A 14145-nucleotide genomic window follows, 5' to 3' on the forward strand; every position below is an offset into this window, starting at 1 on the left:
ACATCTCTGGCACTGCGGCCAATTCCATCCCCCGAGGCTGGGCCTATCCCACAGAACCACGTGGCCACACCTTGGACGGAGCCCAGCCTCTTCCGGGGAATCCCGCCCGCTGAGCACAGTCGTCATGAGCTCAACTGTGACAACAGCGAGTGTCCAAGGACACTTGGCAGAAAGAGCGGGAGCGCTGGGCAGAGACGGGGTGTCCCTATGCTGGGTCCCACATGCCGACCCGAGACTCGGAGAGGGATGCTGTGACGCCACCCTCCGGCCACTCTCCTCTGATCTGGGATCAGTGACCATTCACTACGGGGTCCTGCACAAAGACCCACTGACGTTGTTACACTAATCCTCTCTCTTAATGCTGCTCTTGTCAGCAGCCTACTTACGACGGCTGCTAAAATGCGTTTTAATGTTACCAAATACACAAAGAGTTTATGCAGGGACTTCCCTGGCGGTCCAGTCGTTAAGACTTTGCCTTCCTATGCAGGGGGTGCAGGTACGATCTCCAGTCGGGGAGCTAAGATCCCACACGCCTCGCGGCCAAAACACCAAAACATAAAACAAAACCAATATTGTAACAAACTCACTAAAGACTTTAAACATGGTCCACATCAAAACAAATCTTTAAAATAAAAAGAATTTGTGTTAAGAAAAGTTCACGTAAAATAAATTATGTGAACAAATTCTCAAGAAATGTTTCTGGCTAAACTTCCTCCTCAGCACACGTACAGCTGCAGTTTCGTGAACACAGCAATTTGTACTGATCTTGTTTCGTAGCCCACAGTCCAGCAACACCCCGGAGAAGGTGCCCCAGGGTCCCCGTGCTGTGCCTGACAACCCTGCTGAATCAATCACCTGCTCCTCCCAGACTTCATCTCCCTGCCCTGCCCCCCACCCCAGCACAGATATGTGAGTATCTGCATCTATTTATACTCACAGATAGGTGAGTATAAATCACTTCACTGACTTGGGGCTTTGCAACATATACAAGGCTGATTTCTGACAATAATTCAATTATAACAGAAGTACTTCCCTATTAAAGGCAAGTACCAAACGTTTTACATGCAGGATTAGTCAAGTTCTGTAAGAACTATCACATGCATAAACGGCAGGAATTAAACTCTTTATTAAGAATCTAACTAAATCCCTTCATTAATGCACAGATCCCACTTTTGGTCCATTTTGGCTAATCTGTTTCTCTGACTCAGTTCACCAGCTTAATCTTGGAACGATGAACCCCACACACTTTCAGTACTTCCCAAAGATCGGGGTAAACGAAGGCCTTGTGCCGGGGAAGAGAAGGGCAAGAGCTAAGAGCTAAGCCTGCGGCTCACCGCTCCCCACCGTCAGCGTTTCTCTGCTCCAAACGGAGCTGGTGCCGTGACAGCCAGCACTGCCGATTAACCCACGGGTAAATCCCCTGGCACTGCTCCAGTATAATAAAGATCTGCTAGGGGACGGCATGCCAATTCGTGCAGACAATGCGGAATTCTTAAGAAATAGCCATTCTGAAACTCTGTGGTTCTCTGCAATCAGGCACAGAAATACTTTTATAAGAAGAGAAGAACGTCTGTCTATGCGCAGCCCTGGGCTCTTATCAGGAAGTAAGATGACTCCACCTAAGGCCGAGCCTCCAGCCCTTCAGCGCCTACATCTTATCCCCATTTCTCTGATAGGAAGTCGCTGACTGGACGCTCCCCAGTCGAGCAAGCTATTCTGGTCCCGGGAGGACGCGGGAGGGAAGCAGCGAATCCGACTCTCAGTGCATCATAAACGTCACAGGATGTCGGCCACAGGACGCCACTACAGGCCCGTGTGAGACGTTCGCAGATTAGCTCTTTTGCCCACATTTACGTGCACACACCGGCGATCTCTGTTCCATCTTCCCAAACCCCGTGCCAACCGAGGTGGCTCAACCTGACATTCTCAGGACGTAGAACTGCGGGGGGTGGGGGGGGACACATTCCCGAGGACAGTGGCAGCAAGCTTACACTCAGACACACAGAAAACCTGTACTTTTTTCCCTACAGATTTTAATGCTAATAAGCTCAAATTCGGATCCCTTTTTGTAAGCTCACATTAGAGTCAGTCTGCAGTCCCCCCTGAAATATATTTCACATTAATCAGATCACATTAGGGCATACAAACTTAAAAGATGACATTGTTGGTTTTTATGATAACCCCAGACTCCCCCCAAATCATCCAATGTCATGTTTCAGAGCTGAGGCCGTTTAAACCAAACAAGTTAGGCCTAAAGTGCACAGCTAGACCTACAGGAGTATTTACCCAAAATCCACATGGAAAAAGAATAAGAACAATTAGCTTTCTCTGCAATTGTTACAGATGTAATTTTCATTCGATATCCACTAAGATGAAATCAGAAGCAACCCTCTTTTCCTCAAGTCTAATGAGTAGAGAGACTAGCTGCCCTGACCCAGCAATTCCACTCCCAGGTATCAGCCCAAGAAAAATGAAGACACGCACAAAAACCTACACACAAACGTTCAGAGCAGCACTGTTTGTGACAGTCAGAAAGTGGGAACAACGCCAGCGTCCATCAACGGGTGACGGATCAACAAAGTGTGGCCTATCTACACACTTAGATGGGCCGTCATCCGGCCATAAAGAGGAATGAAGGACTGGTGCATGTACAACGGGAGGGCACCACGTGCTTCCACTCGTATGAAACATCCACAACAGGCAACCCCACAGACAGGAAGCAGATCAGAGGTGGCAGGGCTGGAGGCTGGAGCATGGGGGTACTGCTGTGGGGTCTCTTTGGGGTGGTAAAAATACCCTGCAATTAGACAGGGGTGATGTGCACCCTCTACCGGCACGTCTGCTTTAAAATGGTCAGTTTTATGGAATGGAAATTAGACCTCAATTTTTCTTCTAAGTGGCCCAGTTTGCTTTTTCTCTGTTCCCTGCTCTGCCATCTCAACCCTAGCAACTTATGTTAGAGATGAATGACGTTTTAAGGAAAACATTTTCAATGCTTCAGATGTGGTAACAAGTCTAACAGGAAAATCTTTGTAGAAAAATCTATACTGTGCTCTTAGGAAAAATCAACGACTCAGACGGAGAAGCAGAAACACCTCACCAGCCCTTCCTAGTTAACAAATTATAGGCTTGAGGACTCAGTGACACGATGCTACATCTGCCCAGTTCCCTCCTCTCTCTCTGCGCTATTTTGGGAAACACTGACTCAGCCCTCAAGAGAAGGACAAAGGTGGCAGGAACCCTCTGGAGAGCATGCCAGGCCACCACCCGGACCCAGAGCCAGGTGAGAGTGGACCCCAGACCCAGCAGGAGAGAGGATGCTCCGCCTGTATCACAGTGGGCAGGGGCAGCGTGGACTCAACCTGGACGTGTGGCCCCTCTGAGTCTGTGTGAGGCCCTCATCAGAGACACAGGACAGAGCTGTGGTCAGACAAGTGAGCCAACCGATACCTCTCAAGTTACAGCTGTCCATCATCGGAAAGCCTCCAGAGCTAGATTCAATAAGCAAACCTGACTGAAAACGATTGTGTAAATCTGTATCAACGTGGAGAGATGCCTACTACGCCATGGGGAAAAGCGAGTTACAAAATCGTAAGTCTAGCGTGTATGCTAACGCAGAAGAAGCCCAGAAGGTGCCTAGAGGTCTCTGGATGAGGAATGTCTCCAGTTATTTGTGCTCTCTTTGTCATTTTCATATCTTATCATCTTTCAAAAACAATAAACATATATTACTTTTCTAAGAAGCAGGGGAAAAATTTACAGCTGACACCAGAACAATGTGGGGGGTTTCGACCCTCCATGTGGTCAGGGATCCACACGTAACTGCTAGTGGGCCCCCCGTGAACGCAGCGCCCCCATATTCACGACTCCCCGTGTGCAGACCGTACAACGCTGTAACATCTACTAGTGAACAGTCCACGTGTCATGGACCCGCGCAGTTTCAGCCCGAGTTGTTCAAGAGCCGCGGCACGCCCATTACCGTCCACGCGGAGAAGAGGAGCAGCTTCGAGGACGCACCTTCCGAGTTCAGGGTGATGAGGGTGACGTTGTTGCCGATGTTCTGACTTCCTGACTGTCCACAGTTGGAAACGGAGTCGCTGGCCTCGGACCCGCTCTCCCCGTCCTCATTGTGGCTGTCCTCCTGACCTGGCACCTTCACCACGATGGTGTTCTGCCGACGCCCGGGCACCGCGCTGCGCGGGAAACAGAGACACCAGCAGTGTGATGAGAGCAGCACAGCAACACGCAGAGACGGTTCTGTACCCCGACGTTCTCCCCTTCACGTCTCAGAGAAGCTACCTCTGCACACGCACTGGGCCACCAGCCTTCCCTCAGCTCTTTCTACTCAGATTAATAGCAGGAGACAGCCTGTGGCTCCAAGAAACTGTATGGAACTTGAAACGTTTAAAAAATGTTTACATCACAAAAGAAGTGAAATCACAACTCGCTGTGACTCAAGGCCTAGAACACTCCCTTCTGATCATGGAGGTAACCCTACAAAACGCTGACGTTTGAATCAGGGTGAGATTGAGGCCGTGTCAAAGGAAAGGCTGAGTGAGAGAAAGTATGTCTGCAGACCCAGACTGACTGCACCGATCCACTCCGTCCCGAGAGATGTCCCAGAAATGACCCGGCCTGTGAAGACGCAGCTCTCACTCCCAACTAGCCCACTGACAGAAACCGCTCGAGGGGGCTAAAAAAGCCAGTCGAGGATCTCCTGGGGGGCATCCTTAGCACCACAAGGGACCCCGATACAGCGCAGTAAGGCACGGCCAGGAAACCAGACACCAGCCAGCTCCGAAACGGGCTCCATTACCCGGAGGCACGCTACTGCCTTCTGAATGACCTTTTCGACTTCCTTCGAGATGCTGCCGCGCACGGGGAAGGGGAAGTAGCGCGAGGTCCCTGCTTGCCGAGGCAAACGCCGGGGGGCTCCATCCTGGGGGCTGGACCTCGCTAAACGCTCCGGACCTGGCCACGACTCCACCCTCGCGGGCACGAGGCACACGGACCCTCTGCTGCTCTGCCGGCCCACGGCCTCAGCCCGGAGCGTCCGCACCCACCTCCTGCAGCCGGTCTGCTTGGGGTCTGGGGCCCTGGGGACCTGGGCTACAGCCAGGTAGAAGCGGGACCGGCTGCAGGAGGGCCTGCGAGACTCACTGGGAAGCAGCGCGGTGGGGCCGATGCCGGCGGGGCGCCAGCACACGAGGGGCGATGGTGCCCTCCACGCACTCCCGCCTCTGACCCAGGGTACAGCCAAAGCGTCTCCAAAGAAAAAGGGGTGGAAAAGGCACCACCTCGAAACGCCTCCGCCACTTCACCAACCAGAGGGGACGTCGCCGACCCGACATGCTCGGACAGACAGACAGATGGGAGTGAGGTGAGAGGGCGGGATCCGCGCATCGTGGTGAGCACACAGGGTACCTCCCGCCGGCACGCGCGGCGGTGGACACAGGCCGGGCCGTCCTCCCCAGACCCTGGCCACGGAGAACCCTGGGCCCAACGACACGGGTGCCCCAGGACGCCGCCCTGTCCCCGGGGCCCCAGTGGTGGCGGTGAGAGGTGGGGTGTCGTGCTACTGACTTGCTAATGATATTTTCCAGGGGATCCGGTGCCCTGCCGCTCAGGGGGTCTTCCATCTTGGCTACAACGGCGTTCTGCCGATCACTGTTGAGAATTACTGTAGTCTGGGGGACGACGCTAGGGAACAAAAGAATCACAGAGAAAAGAAGACCTTAACACGACAGCGTTCATTGTCAGAGCACAGAGTCATCAAAAGTCAGCGCCCACGCCCCGAGCTCCAGAGGGGAGGCCCCGGCAGGGCTGCGCTATGTGCACGAGTGACACCAGGCAAAGTGCGAGCCGGGGCTGGGCTTCTTAATGGAGAGTCTAGCTCTGCTCCTTGTTGGCACTGTCGGGAGAGTCGGGTTACAAATGTTTACATGTTTACAGAGAAGAGACAGAGGTGTCACAGCTGTCACTGTGCAGGAAGGTTTCTGAAGGAGCAGGTCTGCATGAAAAACAGCTTGAGACTTACTCACTGCATCCGAGCGAATTCCCACGTGCAATCTGGGCTTTCGTGACCACTGTGCTTATCAGTTCCATCCCAGGATGTGAGTGTCATGACAGAAAGGGGTGAACACCTGCGGAGGGGCTGCGGGGGAACCGCCGGGCACTGACCTCTGGGTTCTGCTGGGCCAGTGCAGGAACTACAGCCAAGGGTCCGGGGACTTTGCTTCGAAGGAAACGATGCTACAAAAGAATTGTGCCCCACCGGGGGCTCTTTCCAGAGGGAGACATGTGTTTATTTATTTTTTTATTTTTTGAGACACGTGTTTAAACACGCGGGAGCCAGTGGCTCCGTCTCTAAGCACAGTCGTCAAGATTTTCTGCTCATTAACCTTCCAGCCCTCAGCGTTTCCCGCCGTGCTTTGTGCAGAAAGAACAGGCACTCGAGATGTACAGCAGTGTTACCTGAGAGCAATGTCATGCCTGGATCTCTCTCTCCAAACTCCAAGTCGGGGAAACCCTGCTTTTACAGGAGGAAAGCCCATGAACCCAAAGGCACCCATGAGAAGCCAGCCCCTGTCCCAGCCACACCCTGTTAAATGTCCCCAAAAGCAGAGGCACAAATGGCACCGTGTCATGCGGAAGTGAACAGCAGGACCACAGGATATTTTCCTAAAAAAGAAGCATAATCGCCTGCATTCCACTCAAAGGCGTCAGCATTTTCTCAGCCGAGCTACTTAATCATCAGTGACACCTGAACTAACCCACCAGATCCTGACCACCTACCCACAGGTCAGGCACCACAAGTGGCCAGGTACCGAGGTCACACACAGGGTACCCACACAAAGGTGTTCCCTCTCACCCCGATAGGACATCACGATGGACACGAGCACATTCAAGGTCTGAGATGTCTGCCGGAAATAAACAGGTTAAAATGGATTCACGCCAACATCCGGCAAAGTCGCTAGACTAAACACACCTCTGTTTCCTAAAGGACCTTAAGACCAAGGAAATGCTGGTCTGAGACAACCAGCTTCAAGCTGGAGCACAGGGAGCCCCGGGGCACCTGACCGTCGGGGGCCCCTCGGTGTGCAGATCCCGCAGGGCCTCAATTCCCAGACGCCCTCCTTCCAGAACGTTCTATGTCCTACAGATGATGCCCCAGGAGAGCACCTCTGGCCAGTGTGGTTGTTCCCTTTCACAAAGCCTCCCCGCAATCACATTCAGGCACCCCGTCCATCCAGACGTAAGACAGCAGGCGCTCTGCGGGGGTCACTCCTTACCACTCGCCTCTGACAAAGCGCACGGAGGACCTACTTAGGGTTTCAGCTCACAGATAATCAAAGTAATCTGTGATGACAGACCACTAAGACTGCTGGCACACACCTGCAAGAAATGAGGACCTCCTCCATCTTCCACAGATTTATTTATGTAAACAACTTCAAACTATAAAAACCGAAAACAGAAATGGAACCAACACTGAACCCTGCGTCATGTTAAGTGATAGATTACTCATAACCCTCCAGAGATTCAGGAATTAACTAACACTAAACCCCATCCATCTCAAGGGTAAATTCACAACACTGCATTGTTAACTATAAACTGGTAATAATTTACCCTGTTTTGTTCAACTGTGTGCTAAGAACTGTAATGAGACCTCAATCCAGAAGAGCTTTTTTTTTAACCCTCCAGGCCTCACGGTTACAGTAAATACATTTTTCAGCTTCAATTTCTATCCGTATTCCTGTTGCACAGGAATGCACCAGCCTGGTTGACAGGATAAAATCTTGTGAAGGAAATGAAGTGGGAAAGAAAGTTCAAAAAGCAAAAGGGACGATGTAAAATTTGACGGTCCAAAGCTTATTCATCAGGGGACTTGTTTTTAATGGATGATGGTATTTAGATTATAACAGAAACATTTAAGTGAGCAATGAATCTGTTTTTAAATACTAATATTCCAGAAAATACACCTTTCCACTAATGCAATTACGTCAACCTCAAGTTGTACAACTTAATATTTTGTTTTTCAAAAATTATGGAACATCCACATCACATTAAGACAGCAGGGCTTCCCTGGTGGCGCAGTGGTTGGGAGTCCGCCTGCCGATGCAGGAGACACGGGTTCGTGTCCTGGTCCGGGAAGATCCCACATGCCGCGGAGCGGCTGGGCCCGTGAGCCATGGCCGCTGAGCCTGCGCGTTCCGAGCCTGTGCTCCGCAAAGGGAGAGGCCACAACAGTGAGAGGTTTGCGTACCGCAAAAAAAAAAAAAAAAAAAAAAAGAAGAAGACAGCAGTAGTTATCCTGAGGTTCCGTACGGGGCAACTGTCACAGCACGTCAGTGTCCTGCCAAGGCCGAATCACAGCCCCAGGTACCCAGTCAGACATGATTCTGGGTGCTGCTGGGAAGGGGCTTTGCAGATGTGATAGAAAGTCCCAGTTGGTTGATGTTAAATTACTCGAGAGACAGATCACCCTGGGTGGGCCTGGCCTGATCGGGTGAGAGCTTTAAAAGGCAGTTGAAGGGCTTCCCTGGCGGTCCAGTGGTTAGGACTCTGCGCTTCCACTGCAGGGGGTACAGGATCGACCCTGGTTGGGGAACTAAGATCTCACATGCTGCGTGACATGGACAAACTAAATAAATAAATTAAATATTTAAAAAAATAATAATAAAAGGTTGCGTGACATGGACAAACTAAATAAATAAATTAAATATTTAAAAAAATAATAATAAAAGGCAGTTTAGGCTGTCCCCGATCTTGGAGACTCCAAACAGCTCCTGCCCATGGGGTGCCACCTGGTGACGATGCCCCCTGCCTGTCCACCTGCCACACAGACTGTGCACGTGCTTGGGTGCCTCCACAGCCGTGTGAGCCAATTCCGAGTGGGAAGCCCCTTAGAGTGGGTGCTAGCTGTCCCCACACACAGCCCTCCCACTGCTTCTGCTTCTCTGGGAATCCTGTGTAAGCGGCAGCGTGACACCGAGGGCAGGAAAGCGACACTGGGACCCTGCTGGCACCAACCCCGGGCCTCGTTCAGATCGCACCAGGCTCCACGTGCGCCTGTCGTGCTGCCTCCCAGACACGCCCACCCTCCCTCCCCGGTGCACCCGCTAACCTGCTCCGTGTCTACCGCTCGGACGCTCAGAGGATGTCACAGAGGTGGGAGCATGGGGCGTGCGACCTCTGAGCCGCCTCTGCTGACACCTCCCAGGCGGCCAGGCCCAAGCATGTGCCTAGGGGCACACCCGCATGTTTAACCTTTCACCCAGACAGGGGCCTTCGGGGTGTTTGCAGGTTTGGTTATTACAAACAAAGCGGCCATGGCCATTCATGTGGAGGTTCTGTGTGAACATGAGTTTCCATTTCTCTGGGATAAGTGCCCAAGAACGTGCTTGCTGGGCCACACGGTGAGGACATTTTAACGGCGAGAAATGCTTCCGATCTGTTTCCAGAGCCGCTGCCCCGTCTTACACGCCTACCAGCAGCGGCGCGAGGCCCGGGGTCCCCGCGTCCCGCCAGCATCTGGAGGGTCCCTGCTGTGTCCAGCCGCCTCTTGTCCTCGTCTCCCTGCTGGCTAGCGCTGCCGAGCTCCTTTGCACACGCTCGCTCGCCAGCCGCCTCTCCTCTCCGGTGAAGAGCCGTCTCTGCTTCCTGCCGGCTTCCCAGTTGGGTTGCCTGGCTTCCCGCTGCTGAGTTCTGGGGGCCTTTGCTCCAGACACCTCACTAGTCCTTTATCAGATACGTGGTTTGCAAACAGTTTCCCCTGGCCAGTCGCTTCCTCCCAGCTCCTAACAGGTCTTTCAAGGAGCGTAAGTTTTTAATCTCGATTGAGTCCACTCTCTCTTTTATTTTTCATGGATAATGCTGTTGGTGTGACGTCTCAGAAGCCTCTGCCTAGCCCCAGGTCCCAGAGGTTTTCTCCTGTGTTTTCATCCCAAAGTTTTACAGTCTTACATTTTATGCTGCAATCTGTGATCCATTTTAAATCAATTGCTGCTCAAGGTGTGAGGTTTCCACCGAGGTTCACTTTTTTCATTTTGCCTGTGGAAACTACTCCCGCACCATGTGTTCAAAAAGCTGTCCTTCCTCCATCAAACTGCTTTTGCACCTTTGTCAAAATCTAGCCGGCATATTTGTGTGGGTCTATTTATGGGCTCTCTATTCAGTTCTGTTGATCAATTTATCTATTCCTCGGTCATTCTGGTTTTTAAAACTTTACGTGCTCAGTTCATTCCTTCACAGTCTTAAACCATTATCTATACCTTTACTTAGAACTGTATGTCAGTTTTCAAAGTTCCTGTTAAATAAAAACTTAACCAAAAGGGAAAAGGGAAATGCCTAGACCCACAGACCATCCTGATTGTTTTAATTCTAAGATGAGGCTAACGTGCAAGCTGAACATTCTTGCCTAATTCTAAGATTATGCTAGTTACACACAAGCTGAATACTCTGGCCTAAGGACATTATCATTCAGAAGTAAAGCACGCCCTACAGCTTGTGACCTGTGACCACGTGCCGAGGGCTGCCCGCCCTGGCAGACAGTGACTGTGAGCGCAGGGCCCCCACCACCTCCGCGGGGCAGTCACGCGGGGGCCGCCCCCCTCAGGCACGACTGCCCCAGGGCCCCGCGTGAAACAAAGCCTCAAACCTGGAGCGGGCACTGTGGTACCTTCCCCGCACAGATAGCCAACAGCCCGTCCAAGATCACACAGCCACTCAGTGGCAATGGCAGGTTTGAGCCCAAAGTCCTCAAGCGGCAGAGCCAACGTCCTTTACCAAAGTCAGTGAAGCCGGACCTGCACCCCACGACTCCCTGAGCATCAGAATCTCCTGGGGAAGCGAGGGCCCGCCCTGGAGAGCCTGGACTTCTTTTTTTAACAATTCCCCCAGGTGATTCTGATGGGTGCCCCTGGTTTAAAACAACACCAAGCACAAAATCCCCGCCCACTGCTCCCAGTAGCACCAGCTTCCCCCAGAGCCCACCCGGTCCAGCCCACTGTGCATGTGACCTTCCGTCTGCTTTGTTCAGTGACGCATCCCGGCTGCCTAGGTGAACGCCCAGGACACCGGCAAGCCTGTGTGTTCAAGGAGCAGCCTCAGATCTCAGGGGCAACCTCGGGCTCGCTCGGCTGGTCCATACTGTGAAAAAAAAGAACAGAGCAGGCGCCCATAGACGCGAGGCCCAGAGCACAGCCCAGGATGCCGTCCTCACTCAGGGCAACCTGCGTCCTGAGGGCTGACCGTGTGCGCCCAGCAGGCACGAGGCTGGCTGACGGCGTCGGACACTCGGTGAATGATTTCTCGGCCTCCCGGGGACCAAGGAGCACTAAGCGCTCACACGCGTCGTCCCCTCACAGCAACCCTCGCTCACGACTTTTACTGGTGAAGAAACTGATGCTTAGAAAGGGTAGAATCTGCCCAAGGTCTCATCACGTTCAGGTGACGGAGCCTGGATTCAAAGCCAAGAATCTCTCGTGCCCTTTGCCACTTGCTGGTGAACAACAGGAATAATCCTATTTCAACTACTGCTACCACTTACCCTTTCAGTGTTGGGGATTTTAATGGTTTTATTTTGATGGATTTAAAACCAAATATGTTCAGCCTTCAGAGCTGTCCTGGGAAACATTTCCAAGTTCTCTTACAAAGCGGCCTTCAACCTCCCCTGAGTTTCAGAAAACTGCTTGGTGAGCAGGTCAGACGCCCTGTGCTGCTGTCCTAAAGCACCGACTCCTCTGCCCCTTGCGCGTCAGTCCCACCACGTGACCATGGTTCGAATGGACACCGAGGCTGCCATCAGTGAACAAGCGGCCACGGACGTGGCTCAGGGCAGGCGGGGGCAGGTTGGGCATGGGGTTAAACCCCACCAGCACTCCTTAGGCTCCCTGGAGGAACGGGGTCCCTCGGGAAAAATCAGGTCTGTCCAAGCAGCATGGTCACCCCTTATTTCCAGTTTCCAAGGAGCAAGAAGAACGTCCACAAGCGCTGACTGTGAGTTCTCTGAGCAAAAGCTCATCCGGGAGAGGAGACCAGCCGCCACCCGCAGCAGCGCGCCGTGGACACCAGATGCTCTAGCGCTGGGGCCGGGCTGGCGCGTCCCGAGCATCCACTCAGGCTGGGGGCACTGCCGTCTCAGGAGAAGCTTCTAACCTTCCCAAGACAAGGCTAGGCGACTTAAAATGCCCAGAGGCGAGGCCGCGCGGCGGGGGGGGGGGCCGGGCCACGGCGCCTGCGCCAACTCCCAGCCGGCAAAGCCAGCCTCCAGTGTGACCTGCGACCATGGCGTCGCACAGCAGCGCGGCTCACACGGGGCTGCTGCCTGCAGCCTGTGGTGAAAGAGACGCTCGCACACTGAGGTGTGGGCGCCACCCTGGCTCACACCTGAGTCAGCTTGACTTTGTGGCCTAGCGGACACTCACTGTACATCTGCTTTAACCGTTAAAGAAAAGGCCACAGTGATCAGAAGCAGAGTGTCCACGCGAAAATAACATGAAATGCCTCCCTCCCCGGGAGGCCAGGGCTGCTCCTCCTTCCACGATAAGCCTCCCTTCCCAGGTGCCAAGGCCACGCCGACTCTGTGCGCATGCCGGTCTGTCCCGTGGGAACCCTGAAGGAGTGTGTGTGTCCCTGACCTGTCTGATGTTCCCTGTTCTGACGAGATATAAAACTGTGCTGAAAACCCTGCTTCTCTGGAGCAGTCTTCTGTGCTATAGTCCTTAGTTTCACTCATGTAAAACTCTTCTCTGTTCGTATTATAGATTGTTTATTGATTATTTTCATCAACACGTGAGTGAGGCAGTCAAGTTGGGCATTACTTCTGCTCACACAATGATGCCCAATTTTGTTTTCTGTGGTGGGGAAGGAGTTCCAGCCGAATATTAAAAAGTGTGTGGGGCTTCCCTGGTGGTGCAGTGGTTAAGAATCCACCTGCCAATGCAGGGGACATGGGTTCGAGCCCTGGTCCGGGAAGATCCCACATGCCGCAGAGCAACTAAGCCCATGTGCCACAACTACTGAAGCCCGCACACCACACTACTGAGCCCACGTGCCCGAACTACTGAGCCTGCGAGCCACAACTACTGAGCCCACGTGCCACAACTACTGAAGCCCGCACACCTAGAGCCCGTGTTCCACAACGAAAGAAGCCACCACAATGAGAAGCCTGCGCACAGCAATGAAGAGGAGACCCTGCTCGCCACAACTAGAGAAAGTCCATGTGCAGCAATGAAGACATGACACAGCCAAAAATAAATAAATAAAATAAATCTTAAACAATAAATACAAAAATAAGAATAAAAAGTGTGCGAAAAAGTGTTTGCCTCCCTCTCTCCTACCATTGAGCCTCACTACAGTATATCTGCTGACACTGATCCTTCTGCAATTCAAAATTGTCACTCATCCAGCTCAGTCTGGGAAATGTGTATAATATTAATTTTCTGAGTTTTGTGTAACCCTCTACTGACAGAAGCGAGCTCACAAGAATCTCGAGTAATCCTCTTTTCTGCTTATGAGAATATGCCAGCAGGAGGGTAAGGCACATATCCTTGGCTTTCCAGTTATAGTCCTGTCTCACATACAAGAACCGGGGTCCTAATAAAATACGAAATTGTGTCCCACGTATTGTACTTACAAAAAGAAAAATTGTTTACTTTTTTTACCGGGGTCCTAGAGTTTCAGTAAGAGCAAAAAAAGAGGGGTCGGGGGGACACTCAGTTAAACAATAAAACCAGATTTTTTATTAAATTAATAAAATAAATTAAAACAATAAATAAATTAAATTAAAACAATAAATTAAAACAATTTTGTTACTGTTCAACGCTCAGTTAAACAATAAAACCAGATGCCCCGAGGTCCTCACACCTGAGAGGCAGGTAGGCTGGGGTCCACCATGGCCCCCTGCCCCCTTTCATAGGTGCACCTGTTCTGGGAGATGCCGCACAGCCAGGCTCCATTTCCAGGTGCCTTCCACGCAAACGTAGCCCCGGGACAAGTGCTCACACATCCCAGAGGCCTTAGGGAGTAGGATGGAGGGCATGGGGTCTCAGGTCCCTGCGGGGAGAGCAGTGGGGGGACCAGAAACGCCACTCGGCGCCAAGAACAGAAGCAGGAGGCACAAGTTCCAGGGGTCCTGGGCTGCGG

At 52.3% G+C, this 14145-nt stretch overlaps 1 protein-coding gene across 2 annotated transcripts in view; it reads right to left on the reverse strand.

Annotated features, from left to right (window-relative positions):
- BANP (BTG3 associated nuclear protein) overlaps positions 1-14145 on the reverse strand; it is a 75472-nt gene that overhangs the window by 44915 nt on the left and 16412 nt on the right. Inside the window, exons 4-5 of one of the 2 annotated variants that reach the window (XM_082862280.1) lie at positions 5584-5700; positions 4018-4193 (exon numbers count right to left, since the gene is read on the reverse strand). In XM_082862280.1, the coding sequence (XP_082718406.1) occupies positions 4018-4193; positions 5584-5700 (293 nt within the window). The remainder of the gene's footprint in view (positions 1-4017; positions 4194-5583; positions 5701-14145) is intronic. The other variant, XM_082862281.1, reaches the window with a different exon arrangement.

The sequence above is a fragment of the Leucopleurus acutus genome (assembly GCF_964270905.1).
Source record: "Leucopleurus acutus genome assembly, chromosome: 20".
NCBI classification, from domain to species: Eukaryota; Metazoa; Chordata; class Mammalia; order Artiodactyla; family Delphinidae; genus Leucopleurus; species Leucopleurus acutus.